The sequence below is a fragment of the Nothoprocta perdicaria genome, unplaced genomic scaffold (assembly GCF_003342845.1).
Source record: "Nothoprocta perdicaria isolate Ctin4 unplaced genomic scaffold, notPer1 scaffold_12, whole genome shotgun sequence".
Lineage (NCBI taxonomy): Eukaryota > Metazoa > Chordata > Aves > Tinamiformes > Tinamidae > Nothoprocta > Nothoprocta perdicaria.
In genome coordinates this window covers 3,219,221-3,231,461 of record NW_020454316.1, presented here as the reverse complement: position 1 = coordinate 3,231,461, position 12,241 = coordinate 3,219,221, and the positions used below count along the sequence as shown (strand labels likewise).

The 12,241-nt window shown below is 51.4% G+C and overlaps 1 protein-coding gene across 1 annotated transcript in view; it reads right to left on the bottom strand.

The window, feature by feature from the left end:
- The window catches only part of TNRC18 (trinucleotide repeat containing 18), a 51,724-nt gene that overhangs the window by 17,718 nt on the left and 21,765 nt on the right, over positions 1-12,241 (bottom strand). The window contains exons 8-15 of the mRNA XM_026053988.1: positions 11,461-11,884; positions 10,011-10,958; positions 9,198-9,373; positions 8,239-8,375; positions 7,662-7,790; positions 5,721-5,895; positions 4,439-4,802; positions 1,308-1,583 (exon numbers count right to left, since the gene is read on the bottom strand). Coding sequence (XP_025909773.1) covers positions 1,308-1,583; positions 4,439-4,802; positions 5,721-5,895; positions 7,662-7,790; positions 8,239-8,375; positions 9,198-9,373; positions 10,011-10,958; positions 11,461-11,884 — 2,629 coding nt within the window. The remainder of the gene's footprint in view (positions 1-1,307; positions 1,584-4,438; positions 4,803-5,720; positions 5,896-7,661; positions 7,791-8,238; positions 8,376-9,197; positions 9,374-10,010; positions 10,959-11,460; positions 11,885-12,241) is intronic.

Sequence of the window (12,241 nt, the reverse complement as noted above, 5' to 3'; positions counted from 1 at the left end):
AAAAGAAGGAAAAAGAAAGGAGAAGAAAAAGAAAAAAAAAGGATAAAGAACCTGGGGTGAGGGTGGGGGAGGAAAAGCGCAGAGTCAAATTTGGTGCAGTAATTGCCACATCCTTGGACACTGGGTATGCCTGGGCATGTGAAAAAAAAAATAAGAATTTTAAAAAACACTACTGGAAAAAAGAGCATTTAAGTATGTGTTTTAGGGAATTAAAAAATTCTGGCTTTCAAATCATAGAGACCTGGTGCTCAGCACCCATCCGGAGCAACGGGAAGGACCGAGCCCCCTTCAGAGAGCCTACCAAGAATGGGAAAAATGTCAGAAAAAAAACCATGATGGACAAAAATAAAAATAAAAGAAAAAACAAAATTAAGAGAGTGAGAGGGTTGGGGGAGAGAGGCCTAGGCTTTAATCTCAGCAAAGGCAGCAGAGGACAGTCACCAGCAGGGATATTTGAATAATAGAGAGTACCCAAGACTAGGTTAATTCCAGTTCTACTCATGGGGAGTGGGAGCAGGAGGGGGATGCAGAGCAGCATGGAGGGAAGCGGCAACCTACTCGCCTAGTAGGAGACACAGCAAGAGAGACAAGGTACACAGGTTTAGTTAAAAATTAACTCGGTATGTTTAATAAAGCTTGGTATACCAAATCGCAGTACAAACATCAAGTCACATGGCCACACGACAGTATCCCGGTATTAAAATAATAATAATAATAATAATAAAAATAGGAAAGGAAGGAAGGAAAAAAAAGGAAGAAAAAAAAGGAGGAAAACAAACAACAAAATGGAAAGCTCCTTCCAAACCTCTGTAAAAGGCCTTTGATAAAATAATTAGAAAAATAAAATAATGATGATGATAATAATAATAAGGATAATTATAATAATAAAAATAATAGTAACAGTAAAATAATAATAAAGTGGTGGTGGTAGCAAGGGAGGAAGTGAGGGCAAAAACTGAAGGGAGGAAGGGGAGCAGGAAAGCAGGGGACAGGTGGACACTAAAACCCAGTTGATAGAAAAGCTCTCAAGGAGCCAGCCGGTTATAATATCACAATGATACAGGTATAAAAACTGAAAGAAAAAAAAAAGATAAAAAAAAAAAAAGATAAAAAAGACAAAATAAACCAAAAGCCGGGCTGATAAAGCAGGCTACGCTGCCAAGAACAAAGATGGCCGACCTCACTCCGACCATCAAAATGGCTGACCCGGCCCGCCAGGCCCCTGGCCGCCCCGGCCCGCCCGCTCACCCGCCGCCGCCATGGGAGAGGGGCGCGCGGGGGGGTCGCGCGTGCTATAAGCTAGTAACCTTGATCAAACGAGTCCTCCGAGGAGTCGCTGAAGGAAGATCCCGCCTCGGCCTCCCGCAGCAGCAAGCAAAAGGGCTGCTTCCGCCCGGCGGCCGCCTTGGCCTTGAGAGTCCGGCCGGGCGCCAGCCCGCGGGCGGCTGCCTTGAGGCCGCCGGCCGCCTTGCCGCCCTTCCTGGCCGCTGCGCTGTAGAGGCCAGGCGGCCTGGGCTTGGAGCCGCACGGGGACTGTGCTGGCCACTCGTCCCTCAGCGATCCCTCCTCCTCCGAGTCCGTATCTGCGGTCAGAGCAGGGGGAAGAGCGTTAAAAGCGGCCGACGGGGGTGGTTTTTTGGGGTGTTTTTTTGGGGGGCACTGCTGCAGTGCCAAGTGGTTTTCAAACGAGGTGCTGAGTCGTGGCAGGAGCCCCAAAATGACCAAAATTGGTGTTTCCCAAGGTGCTGCCAACTGTTGGAAATAAACACTCTCCACTTAGGCCAGGCGGCTGCAGTCCTTCCTCGGTTTTGGGTAGGATTTGAGGGGGTTTTATGCTTAAGAACAGAAAACTCGGGCAGGATTTGCCGTTAGGAAGATGCCTATTCGAAGCATAGCAATGCCACCAGCTGGCCATTGATCTGCGTTACTCTGAACAACAGTGATGCTAAAACACACCGTTCCCAAATTCTCCTTCTTACAGGATTTACTCTTCCAAAGGGCTTTTGTAGCAGACACCAAGAAGTAGCAGAGACTAAGTCATTCCTGCAAGCTGAGGATTTCGTAAACTGACAAGCCCCACGGGTGCCAGGAAGTTTTCCAGAAGTTCTCTCCCAAGTTGGAGGTGTGAAATAAAAAGTACATGGGACCCACGTGCATATAAGCTGTTATAGCTCACGAAGGCACCATCAGCACTGCGGTGCTACAGGTGGTACCATGGGGACCGCTCACCATGGCAGCAGATGCTCTCCGATGTTGGTCCAGGTTAGGCACGGCACTCTGCCTCTCTTGCATTGGTTTTGGAAAGAGTGGAACGAGCGCTGGCAAATTAGGAGGCCCCAAAGCCCAAATCCACAAATGGCCTGGGGCACTTCTGTTAAAATCAGTGGCAATCACTCAGCGCACTCTTTGGATCTCTGCCAAAGACCTTCACGTACTCCAGCTTGAGAGTCATGAGGTTAGGATGAGATGGAAGGATTTGGCATGAGTCCCACTTCTCCTCCTCCACAGGAAAAAGCCCACCAGTCATGGAGATGCTGCCATATGCTCAACCTGCCCTCCCAAATCCATCATGCTTGGGTGATCAAACGACCAGCTAAAGCCCTTCCTTTGAAGTTGTACACACTTGAAAAGCCTGGGACTAGCACTGAGCCATTTCACAAAGTTCTTCAGTAATTATTATCCTACTTCAGAGGGCACATTTCTACACTGCTCATGTACAGACAGTCTTGTTGGAGGGATGGTGGGGTTCAAGCAACAGCTCCTTTAGATCTTGGGAGGCAGTTTTTGGTCTTCAAACCATAGCACCGAGTGTAAGTGCATTGAAAAAACTCTGCCAAGAGCCAAGGCTTCCAGCTGCAACACTGGCTTGTGCCTCCCCTCCACCCATGACCCTGCTTTTCTCCCCAAAAGCTACAGAGCTCCCAGTTTAGGAGCCATAGGGCTGTTCCTGGATGAGAAACATATTCAAGAGCAGAACAGATGGATGGTTTGTGCCTCACAGCCAGCCAAAGGTCGAATGATGTGTTCAAGTCCAGCGGACACAGTGGCTCTTATTTTGCCAAGTTAATGGCTAATTTCATGCCAAACATTTGTTCAGTTGGAAAATCTCTAGCTCATCATCCTCCCCATTTGTGCCGTTTCTAAACTGGCGTTGCATGGGGACATACATTTGTTGTATTTGCAAATACTCTGCAAGTGTTTCAACATGCAACTTACGTAGCTGTAAGCAAAGGAAAAGATCTGGATTTAAGTGAGCTAAGACGATTAAACAACAAAGCCTCAGATCATAAACTCCGAGGCCCTAACAAGCTCTATGCCCCATCTTCTGCCTGAACCATTAAAGAAAAAGTCATCTGTTTCTCCTAGCATCATCTTTGCTCTCTGAGGAATGAAGGGCAGCACACACAGCACATTTATGTGCTATTATTTCAGCAGATGCTCCTATCCATTGTCCCAGCAACAGCATCTCATCATCACCCCAAGTCACGAGTTCTGGAAACAGATCAAGCACGTCAAGGCTAGCCCAGGCACGCTCAAACTGCCAGCCACATTGGCCACACTGGCACAGCTGGCACCAAGGGCCTTTCACTACCATGCTTTCTTAAATACATTTATCATCTGATGCTCTGAAGGCTCCTACCACAGCTGGAGACCACAATGTAATGGCCTCCTCATATCACATGTCGATTGGTTGACCCTAACACCTTCCCAACAGCATCTGTTATTCAGATCTTTCCTTTCTTTTCCTTTCCTTTCTTAGCAGAGGTCACTAACTCTGCCTAGTTCGTAAATCTAGGATCCTCCACCTCGAATACACGTGGAGTTCAGAAGGAAGGACTACAGCAGTCAGTACACACAATACTGGCATGGAGATGAACCCCTAGGAGACAGACAGGAAGGCTGAGCACAGCCAGCTAGGAACCAAACCATAAGAAACCAAAGCCAGACACTGAAGAAGCGGAAGGGGATGCCTGCAAACATCAGCAACTCCTGGCAGGCTTCACCTTCTCTAGCTACCTCCACGGCACGATCCTACATTTAATCCTACCCAAGTTTCCAAGGACCTCAAAAATCAACAACAAAACACCTCTGCAGCAGAGTTCCTTTTTGGCAGCTAGATGGAGAGTGCTTATTCCCGCTGAAAGCAAGGACATGGGTTAACTTCAGTCTTAAAACATCCTTCCTCAATGACCACCAATACAACACTGGCCAGAGAGACACCAATGTCAGCTGCCTCTTGGAAAGTGATTTGGGTGGGCCCCGGGCAACACACACTCACCCCAAAGGCACCTCAGCATTGATTAGTTGAGGAGAACCATTTGTCATACAGAGCAAAACCAGATCCATCTCCAAGACTCCTTCCAAGGGGTCAGAATCCCCTGCCACAACCCCCACAACAGATCACACCATAAGAAGAGATAAATGAGGGGTTACTTACTATAGGAGTAGCTGCTAACTTCAGATATTGCTGGTGAATGGGAAACCTTGAGCTGATTTTTGACTTTTAACCCCACCTCCATCTTCTTCATTTTGGCAGCCACTTTGCTTTTACCTTCCTTGGCGGTTTTAAGCGACAGGCCCAGGTTCTTGGCCAGATTCTTCTTCTCCTCCTTGCTCGGCAGGGTCTCATGGGGTGGGAGGTACCTGCTGCCACCTCCACTCGATTTTGTCTTCCCCCCAGAGCTGTCGGCAAACTTGAAGGGGGATTTGAGCTTGTCCTGCTTGGTGAGCGACAAGGCCTTGTCAAGCTTGCTGGCCAGCTGCTCCTGATCTGATGGCACTTTCTTCTTCTTGAGCTTCAACTGCGAGGGGAAAGGAAGGGACAGTGGTGAACACAGAGCAGATGTTGTGGCAGACCCTATGGATTTTACAAGCTCCAGTTTCAGTCTCTCGTGCATGCCAATTAATATAGTCTCGAAAGGAAGGACTTAACCCCCAAGGCTGCCATAACCAGACAAGGGAGTGAAGAGGAAGAGAAGGGAGATGCCAGGGAGCAGTTCAGCTTCACCCCTGTTGAACATTAGGAGATTAACTTGGAAAAAAAAATAGTTGTTTTTCAAAAGAAATACATCCACAGAACAACATGTTCTTCAAGGATTTTTTTTTCTCATCACCTTCTGGATTTTAGGATATGCTTAGGCCAGTTTTGCAAGCTTTTCTCTAAATCCCAAGGATTAAAAGTCTTCTTTACCCCAAAAAACCTCAACTAAATAAAGATTTCCACATAATCAACCACTCTACAGTCTGGATGCCAAAAAGAGAAAAGACAAATAAGTCTCAGCAAGAGCATGAGGACTGCTGTGTTATACACGGGGCTCTTACACTTTTCTGTATTCTCTTGATCCTTCCATAATGCAAATATACTTTACATGTGCTGCAGCTAGATAACAGCACCTCTAACACATACTTTGCCTGTAGGAATCTGGGATTTCATCATTAGCTTAAAGGTCTGGCAAACACCTCACTGGTAAATACCTCATTTACAGAAGAAAACGTTTTTATTTCTCTCTTTTGTCTACCAAGGAGGTTCAGTGAAAGCTATCACTTGCACATACCTCCCCACAGCACGGAGAGCCTTCCTGGGAGGAGTTTGTAGGCACATGAGGGCTGAGAGCAAAGGCTCTAAGGCCTGCAGGAGACATCCAGTGCAGTCTGGCACCAGCAAAGGACAGAAATCTGCTTTCTGCCCACAGCTCTGCATCCCCCATGAAGGCACTGACCTCATTTGAGAAGCTGGGAGTCACATCGTGCTCTTCCCAGCTCTGGTTTCTCCCTTTCATCTTGCCACTGCTGCTGTCCACATCATCATCCTCCTCAGGGAGGGCCCCTTTGTGCCTCTTCTTCATGCCCTCACCAGTCTCGGAGTCTTCAGAGAGCAACAAGGACTTGCTCAGTCTGCAAGTCAAGCACAGGATGGGTCAGGGTGACGGGGTCCTTCCTCCCTGTGAGACCCACCAAGCTCCAAAAGGAGGTTAATGCCTCCTAGGGAAGCTCAACGGGAGCCAAGTCCATTGTGGAGTGATGGCCCTTTGGACAAGCCAAGGGCCTGACTTTGTTTTCCACTGAACAGGAAAGCCAACGGGCCCTGCTTTTGCACGCTCTCAGCTACCAGCATAGACAAGGTTAGCTGAAACCAGACACCTGCAAGGTGGCCCCTGAAGGGAAGTAGTTTTCTTGAGAAGAAAGCCACCAAAAGTGCCCAATTTGGTAGAGAGCAGCAGAGGGAAGAACAGACAGCTGAGCTGATCCTGTAGGTCTTTTTCCACCTCTGTTTGCGTGGACTGTCTAGGAGCAGAGGGAGATTCCGGGTCCCAAGTTGGTGCCAGACCCCCCGGACTCTTGCTCTCGTCACTCAGGTCTGAGCAAGGAGGTGCCACCCAGCAGAGCTGAGAGGAACCAGCAGACAGGGCAGCTCGGAGGGGACGAGGGCAATGGGGGGACTGGCTCACCCAAAGAACAGCCTTAGGAGCCCAGCCCCTCTCTAAGAGATGTTTGTGGTCTGCATCTTTGGTCTCTCTCCAGGAGTTAGGGCGAAAGGATGGGTAAATAAAACAAATAAATAAATACGTAAATAAATAAAGTAGGTGTGACTAGAAGCACATTCTTTGCTGCTCCCCAGCAGTGTCCAGCAACCAGATGATGGATCAACACCTCAAGACCTTCCACCAAGCCTCCGTGAAATGCTTTCACATGCCATTTCCTTCAGGCTAAGTCTGTCCCGGATGCAGGGCAGCTTCCGAGCGTTTCCCCTTTCCTCCGTCCTCTCTGCTGACTTCCACAGACAGCTGAACCGACACCTGAGGTCCCTCACGCTGCACCTCCATCTCCCACACCAGCACCCCCACGACACGGGGACGTGCACAGAGCACACACGCACACATGCACAACTCCAAGCGCCTCTCCGGCCTCTCCCGGCACCCAACTCAGAGAAGCAAAACACAGAGCCACCAAGAGGAGAGATTTTCAGAAGCACGTGGTCAGTGGGAGCTGGGGACCTGAATCTTATTTGTGGTCTTTAAAGGATATTTGTAAAAATACATCATATAGAGAGGCAAGCTTTGAGGTGCCTTCATTTGAGAGAACCTTGGCCAACTATATATGGTTCTGTGGACGGCTGTGTTGTGATCCAGGCACCCAAACAACAGCTGGACTTGCAAAAAAAGAAGCAGAAGACAGAATGATCCAGACACTTGATAAGGAGAGATCAGGCCAAACCAACTCCCACTGATTACGGGAACAGGAGAAGACAGCAGAAACACAGCAGAAAGGTCCTAAAAAGCAGTTAACCTGGAACAGTCCTGTCCTTCCCATTTACGACACCGCTTCCTTGCAATTAGCTGAGCGCTCCCTGCTCTCCCGAACAGGCACCAAGAGATGCTCCCCGACACCACGACCTTGCCCGTAGCTCCATGGCTGCTCCGTAAAAACGTCACCACTGCTCAACTCCGCCTGCCCTGCCTGCACCCAGCACCACGGACACGGGAGGAGGCTGGCACCGTATTCCCACGGCAGGGAATTCCCACGGTTCGTGTTAAATACACACGTTTCCGTGACACCGTGGCCGCCAGGGATGGGCCTGCCGCCTCCGAGGTGCTCTCCCCAAGCAGGACCCTGAGCAGCGACCCTGCCATTTTCCCGGCTTCCCCAAATTCCAGCCTTACTTTCCACTCTTGCTGTCACTCTTCCCTCTCTCCTTAATGGGCGACAGAGCGCTTGATCCAAGTTTCCTCTTCCTGGGCCTTCCAGGGCCTCTTCTCGCCAAGCTTCTACTTTTCTCGTCATGCTTTTCCCTTTAAAAAAACCACACGCTTCACTGTTAACCAAGGCAACAAAACAAAAACAAAAACAAAAAAAAGCAAAGAAAAAAAAACAAAATAAAATTGTGCAACCAAAAAGCAAAACAAACAGGGGAAAAAAAGGGAAATAAATCCAAAAGGAAGAAAAAAGGGAAAAAATTAAAAGAAAGCAAGCAAGAATGGAAGCCAACCCAGAACCTTCGCCTGTCACCAAACTGCTAAACTGAGCTGCTGAAGCCAAGGTTGTCTCTAATACAGTCTCCCAGCTGCATTCACCAGTCACGAGGTTGTGGTGCCACATAGCCTAGGAGTGTCTTGTGCAAAGCTCTGGTGGGTCATACTGGGAGGAGAGGAGGGGGACTCGGGTTTCTCTCCAGCACCAAGAGGCAGTGGAAGTGCCTAGCTGGAAAGAGAGAGGCCAAGAGAACAGCCTGACACTTACTCGGAGTCCCTGCGGCGCTGCAGCTTCACCAGCTCCCGCTGCTTCTCCTTGTATCGCCGCTGCAGCTCCGCCAGCCGCATCCTGTAGTCCAGCTCCATGGCATCCATGTTCTCGATGGCTGATTTGATGGAGTACAGCTGGGGTGGGGAGGCAAGACAAGCACAGAGGATCAGAGCAGGTCCGGGCCCATGCCTGGATGTAGGGGTGGTGCAGGCAAAGGTGCTCCTGTCCTTGCAAAGGCCCCTGCACGTGGATAAGGTGGACACAGACCTGCTTCTAGACAGCTACAACTGGCAAATTTGGGATGTGGTTGTGTCAAGAGCAGCCATGTGGAGCAGTGGGGAGTAAAGACTCCCATCTTTACATCACCCACATTGAGTACAGCCCTAGAGCGGTACTCGAGCAAAAACAGCCAAGCAAAGGGGTTCTGTGCCTTAGGGATAGGATCACCTTCGAGAGAGAACAATCCTAGAAAGGACCTGCAGAATAAAATTAACTCTGAAGTCTCTTCCTCTTTGCTTAAAAACTCAGATCAAAATATTCCCAGCCTCGGAACCTTTAATTTTGGGGGAAAGGTCACATAGGACAAAAGAATTTCCCAGTTTCTCCCCGTAGAGAAGAATCAAATATTAAAAATAAAGACAAAAAGACCTTCCCGCCACTATCTTTATTCTTCCTCCTTGCCAAAGCAGTAAGGTATGAGCTCCTGCTGGCTTTGTGCTACAAACACCACTTCTAGGGCTGCGGCGGGGCCTGCTGAGATCAGTGCTGTTGATTCACAAGCACAGGAAGAAGCAAAAATCACACCACAGCCTGCTGCCCAGCTACACACGCAGAGAGAAGCCATGTCTCGCCTTGCCAAATGCAAAAGGGCAACACAAATCGGGTGCAAACGGTGCCTGGAAGAGCGGGCAGCGCGCGACGGCTTTTCAAGCTCAGCCACGTGCAGAGCTACTTACGGATTCATCTTTCTTCTGCATCCAGCTGTACTTTTTGTTGGGATTCAGCTCTCGAGGCAGCCGGATGGTTTTCAGACTTTCCATAAAGGGGGTAGAAAGCACTTCCATGAGCATGTGGGTGCTGGCAGCGAGTAAACTCTCCAGTGTTGGCCGGACAGGGAAACTCTCTGGACCTGCTGGAAAGGACAGAAACAAAGGCTGTAGAGGTCCAGCCTCCACGACTGCCTCCACAACGGGCACAAGGAGAGGCTGACATCCTGTTCCAGGCCATGGCAGCTCAGCTGCCCTCCCTGCAGCCTTGGGGGCCCACCCGAGATCTCCCCCTGTACCCAGCCATGGTGCAACTAGCAGACCCTCAGCATCCTGTGTCAGGAAGTTTTTGGAAGGTGAGATGTCTCCAGGATCTGCCAGGCTCCTACTGGAAAGCATCATCTGGAGCTACTGGGGCCTCTTCCGACACACTGTGGACTCAGTGCCTGCCAGAGGGGTGTTAACCTGGCAGAGCCAGACGAGTGGGCCTTCGTTTCCGCTCTGCACACCACAAACTGTCTAGACGTGGAGAGCACTTTTGGAAGGGGAAAGCAGTCCAAAATCCACACAAATCTCAACCTACTGCAGCAAAAACTCTCTTCCAACACTACACGAAGCCCAGTGATTCTCATAGTTTAGGATTTGGCTCCTTGCTGCCTACCTGAGGTCACAAGACAGCCCAACTTGCCCCTGCTCCTCTGTCCCCTTAGAGGCGACAAGGGGCTGCACACAGGGAGCTGCAGCTCAGCCCAAGGCTGACTGGGCTCCACACTCACAACTTACTTTGCATCTCCTGCTTCCGCTTCTCCAGCTCCATCTCTGCAATTTCGCTCAGCAAAGTGATCCCTTGCAGGAAGGAGTGCTCCAAAGCCTGGTCAGGTAACACTTCCATCTTCACCTGGGACGGAGTGACGCTGGCAGGAGTCAGCAAGGAACAAGCCTGGGGCATCTCTGTGGCGGCCACCAAAGCGTTCATCCCAGCCAGCGGGTCGCCCGGCTTGATGTCCAGAGCTGGCATCTGGCAAGAGATCTCCCCATCCGTGTAGGAAGCGATCTCCGGACCCTGCTCCCGCTCCTCAGGGGGCAGGCTGGGAAACTCCCTGCCACGGGGCACATCCCCACTCTGCAGATCCATGGATACCGAGGCCTCCTCCCGCTGTGTCGCCAAGTCCATGTGGGGTGGCTCACTCTCCGCGTGCACAAGCGAGCCCTCATAGTCCATGTGCATGGAGCAGGTCTCTGCTCTGCTCCCAGCCTCTGCCTGGGCCTCTGCTTCTGCTGGGCAGGCCACAACCTGGTAAGGGGGCGGGCAGCTCTGGAGGTCTTCCTGGTCCTGCTCCATAGCACCCAGGGCTTCACCTTGATGCAAGAGGAGGTTGCAGTTGTCCACGTTGGGCACCGGGACGGCTGCGGAGGTGGCGATGTTCAGAGTGCCCATGTCCTGCTCGCACATGTCCTCCTGACTTTCCTCCATCTGCACCTCTGACTTCACCCTCTCTTCCAAGGACTCCTCCTCTGCTGCTGCTTGGATGGGCTCTAGCATTTTGGACGGAGACAGGTGGATGGGCTTGACCTCTGGAGAAAGCTCCATGTGCTCAGAGCCTTCGGCAGGCAGCGGCACATCAGGAGCCAGGCCGTCCGCATCGGACGCTGCGGCGGGCTGCAGGAGGTAGGGATAGTGCCTCCCGAAGGAAGGAGGCAGGGACTGGAACGGGTATCCCGGGGGGATCTCTGCAAGACATAGACGGCACAGGCTGTATAATGGTGGGGCCCCAAGGCACTTTCTCTCTCACTACAGCATTTGTTTCCAGCATCTCTCAATGTTTCCCCTTCTGCAACAGCAGCTGCTTTGAGCACCTCTCTCCTGGTTCAGATGCCACCCTCATCCTCAGGCAGCAGCACCCAAGAGGTCCCTTCTGCACTTTTCCAATGCCCTCCTGTGCCAAGAGGCAGGGGTTGCTTCCTGCATCCTCCTCTCACCAAGACTTCAGCCTTGGAGGAACCAGCCCAGGCTCAACCCACGGGAAGAAGAGAGCACACAGCCCCAGGTGCCCCTATGCCCCAGGCAGCGACCCCAGCCCACCAGCCTCCTCCTGGCCCCTGCCTCTCCTCGCAGTTCAGAGGAGCTACGCGGTTTTCCCTAGGGGAAGGGTTGGAAGCAGGAAAGAGCCAAGGAGAAAAAGGGAGCCAGGCACAAACACAACGGGACTCTGCCAAAGCAGGGCGCTCTTACCTGGGAACAAGGCCTGAAAGGGACCGGCAGCCTCTTTTTCCAGCTCCAGCTCTTTCTTCTCCACGGGCTCGGGCGCCTCTTCCTTTGGAGGGATGGCAGGGGCAGGGGGTGGAGAGGCGGGGGGCGGGCTGGAAGGATGGGAGCTGGGGGTGGCGGGGTAGGAGTAGGCTGGCTGCGAAGGTGGCTCCTCCATCTTTTGGATCACCTCAGCTTTGAGCACAGACACGGGTGAGGCCCTGGGAGAGAGGGGGGGTGGACTCACAGCCTTGCTGTAGGACGTGGAGGCGCTGGGGGACAGCACGGGCGGCTTGCGGTGCACCAGGCCCGGCGCAGAGGAGGAGAGGCCTGACTTGGCGGTGTCCAGGCTGCGCTTTGTCACCTTCTCTTCCATGTCTGCGCGCTGCTCGTTCGCTTTCAACCTCTCCTGCAGCAAGGACAGAGCACAACTTAGCAGGACTCTACCCGCTCCTGGAAAGCAACATGGGCCTACCACGAAACAAGACCAAAATACAGCCTTATCAAATGTAAGCTGGAAAAATAACACACATGAGGTGTCCCTGCTTGAGCATGGGGGTTGGACGAGATGATCTCTAGAGGTCCCTTCCAACCTTAACCATTCTGTGATATTCCTCCACCATGCAACACTATTTAAAGATCTGTCTGACGGAGAGGCACGCTGTCCTTAAACTAACTCTTCCTACACAGAGAACTGGCTGGAACAGAGAGGGGTTAAAGGTTTAAGGTTGGGCAAGGCTGCAGGTCTGGTGCTCCAGGGTGCTCC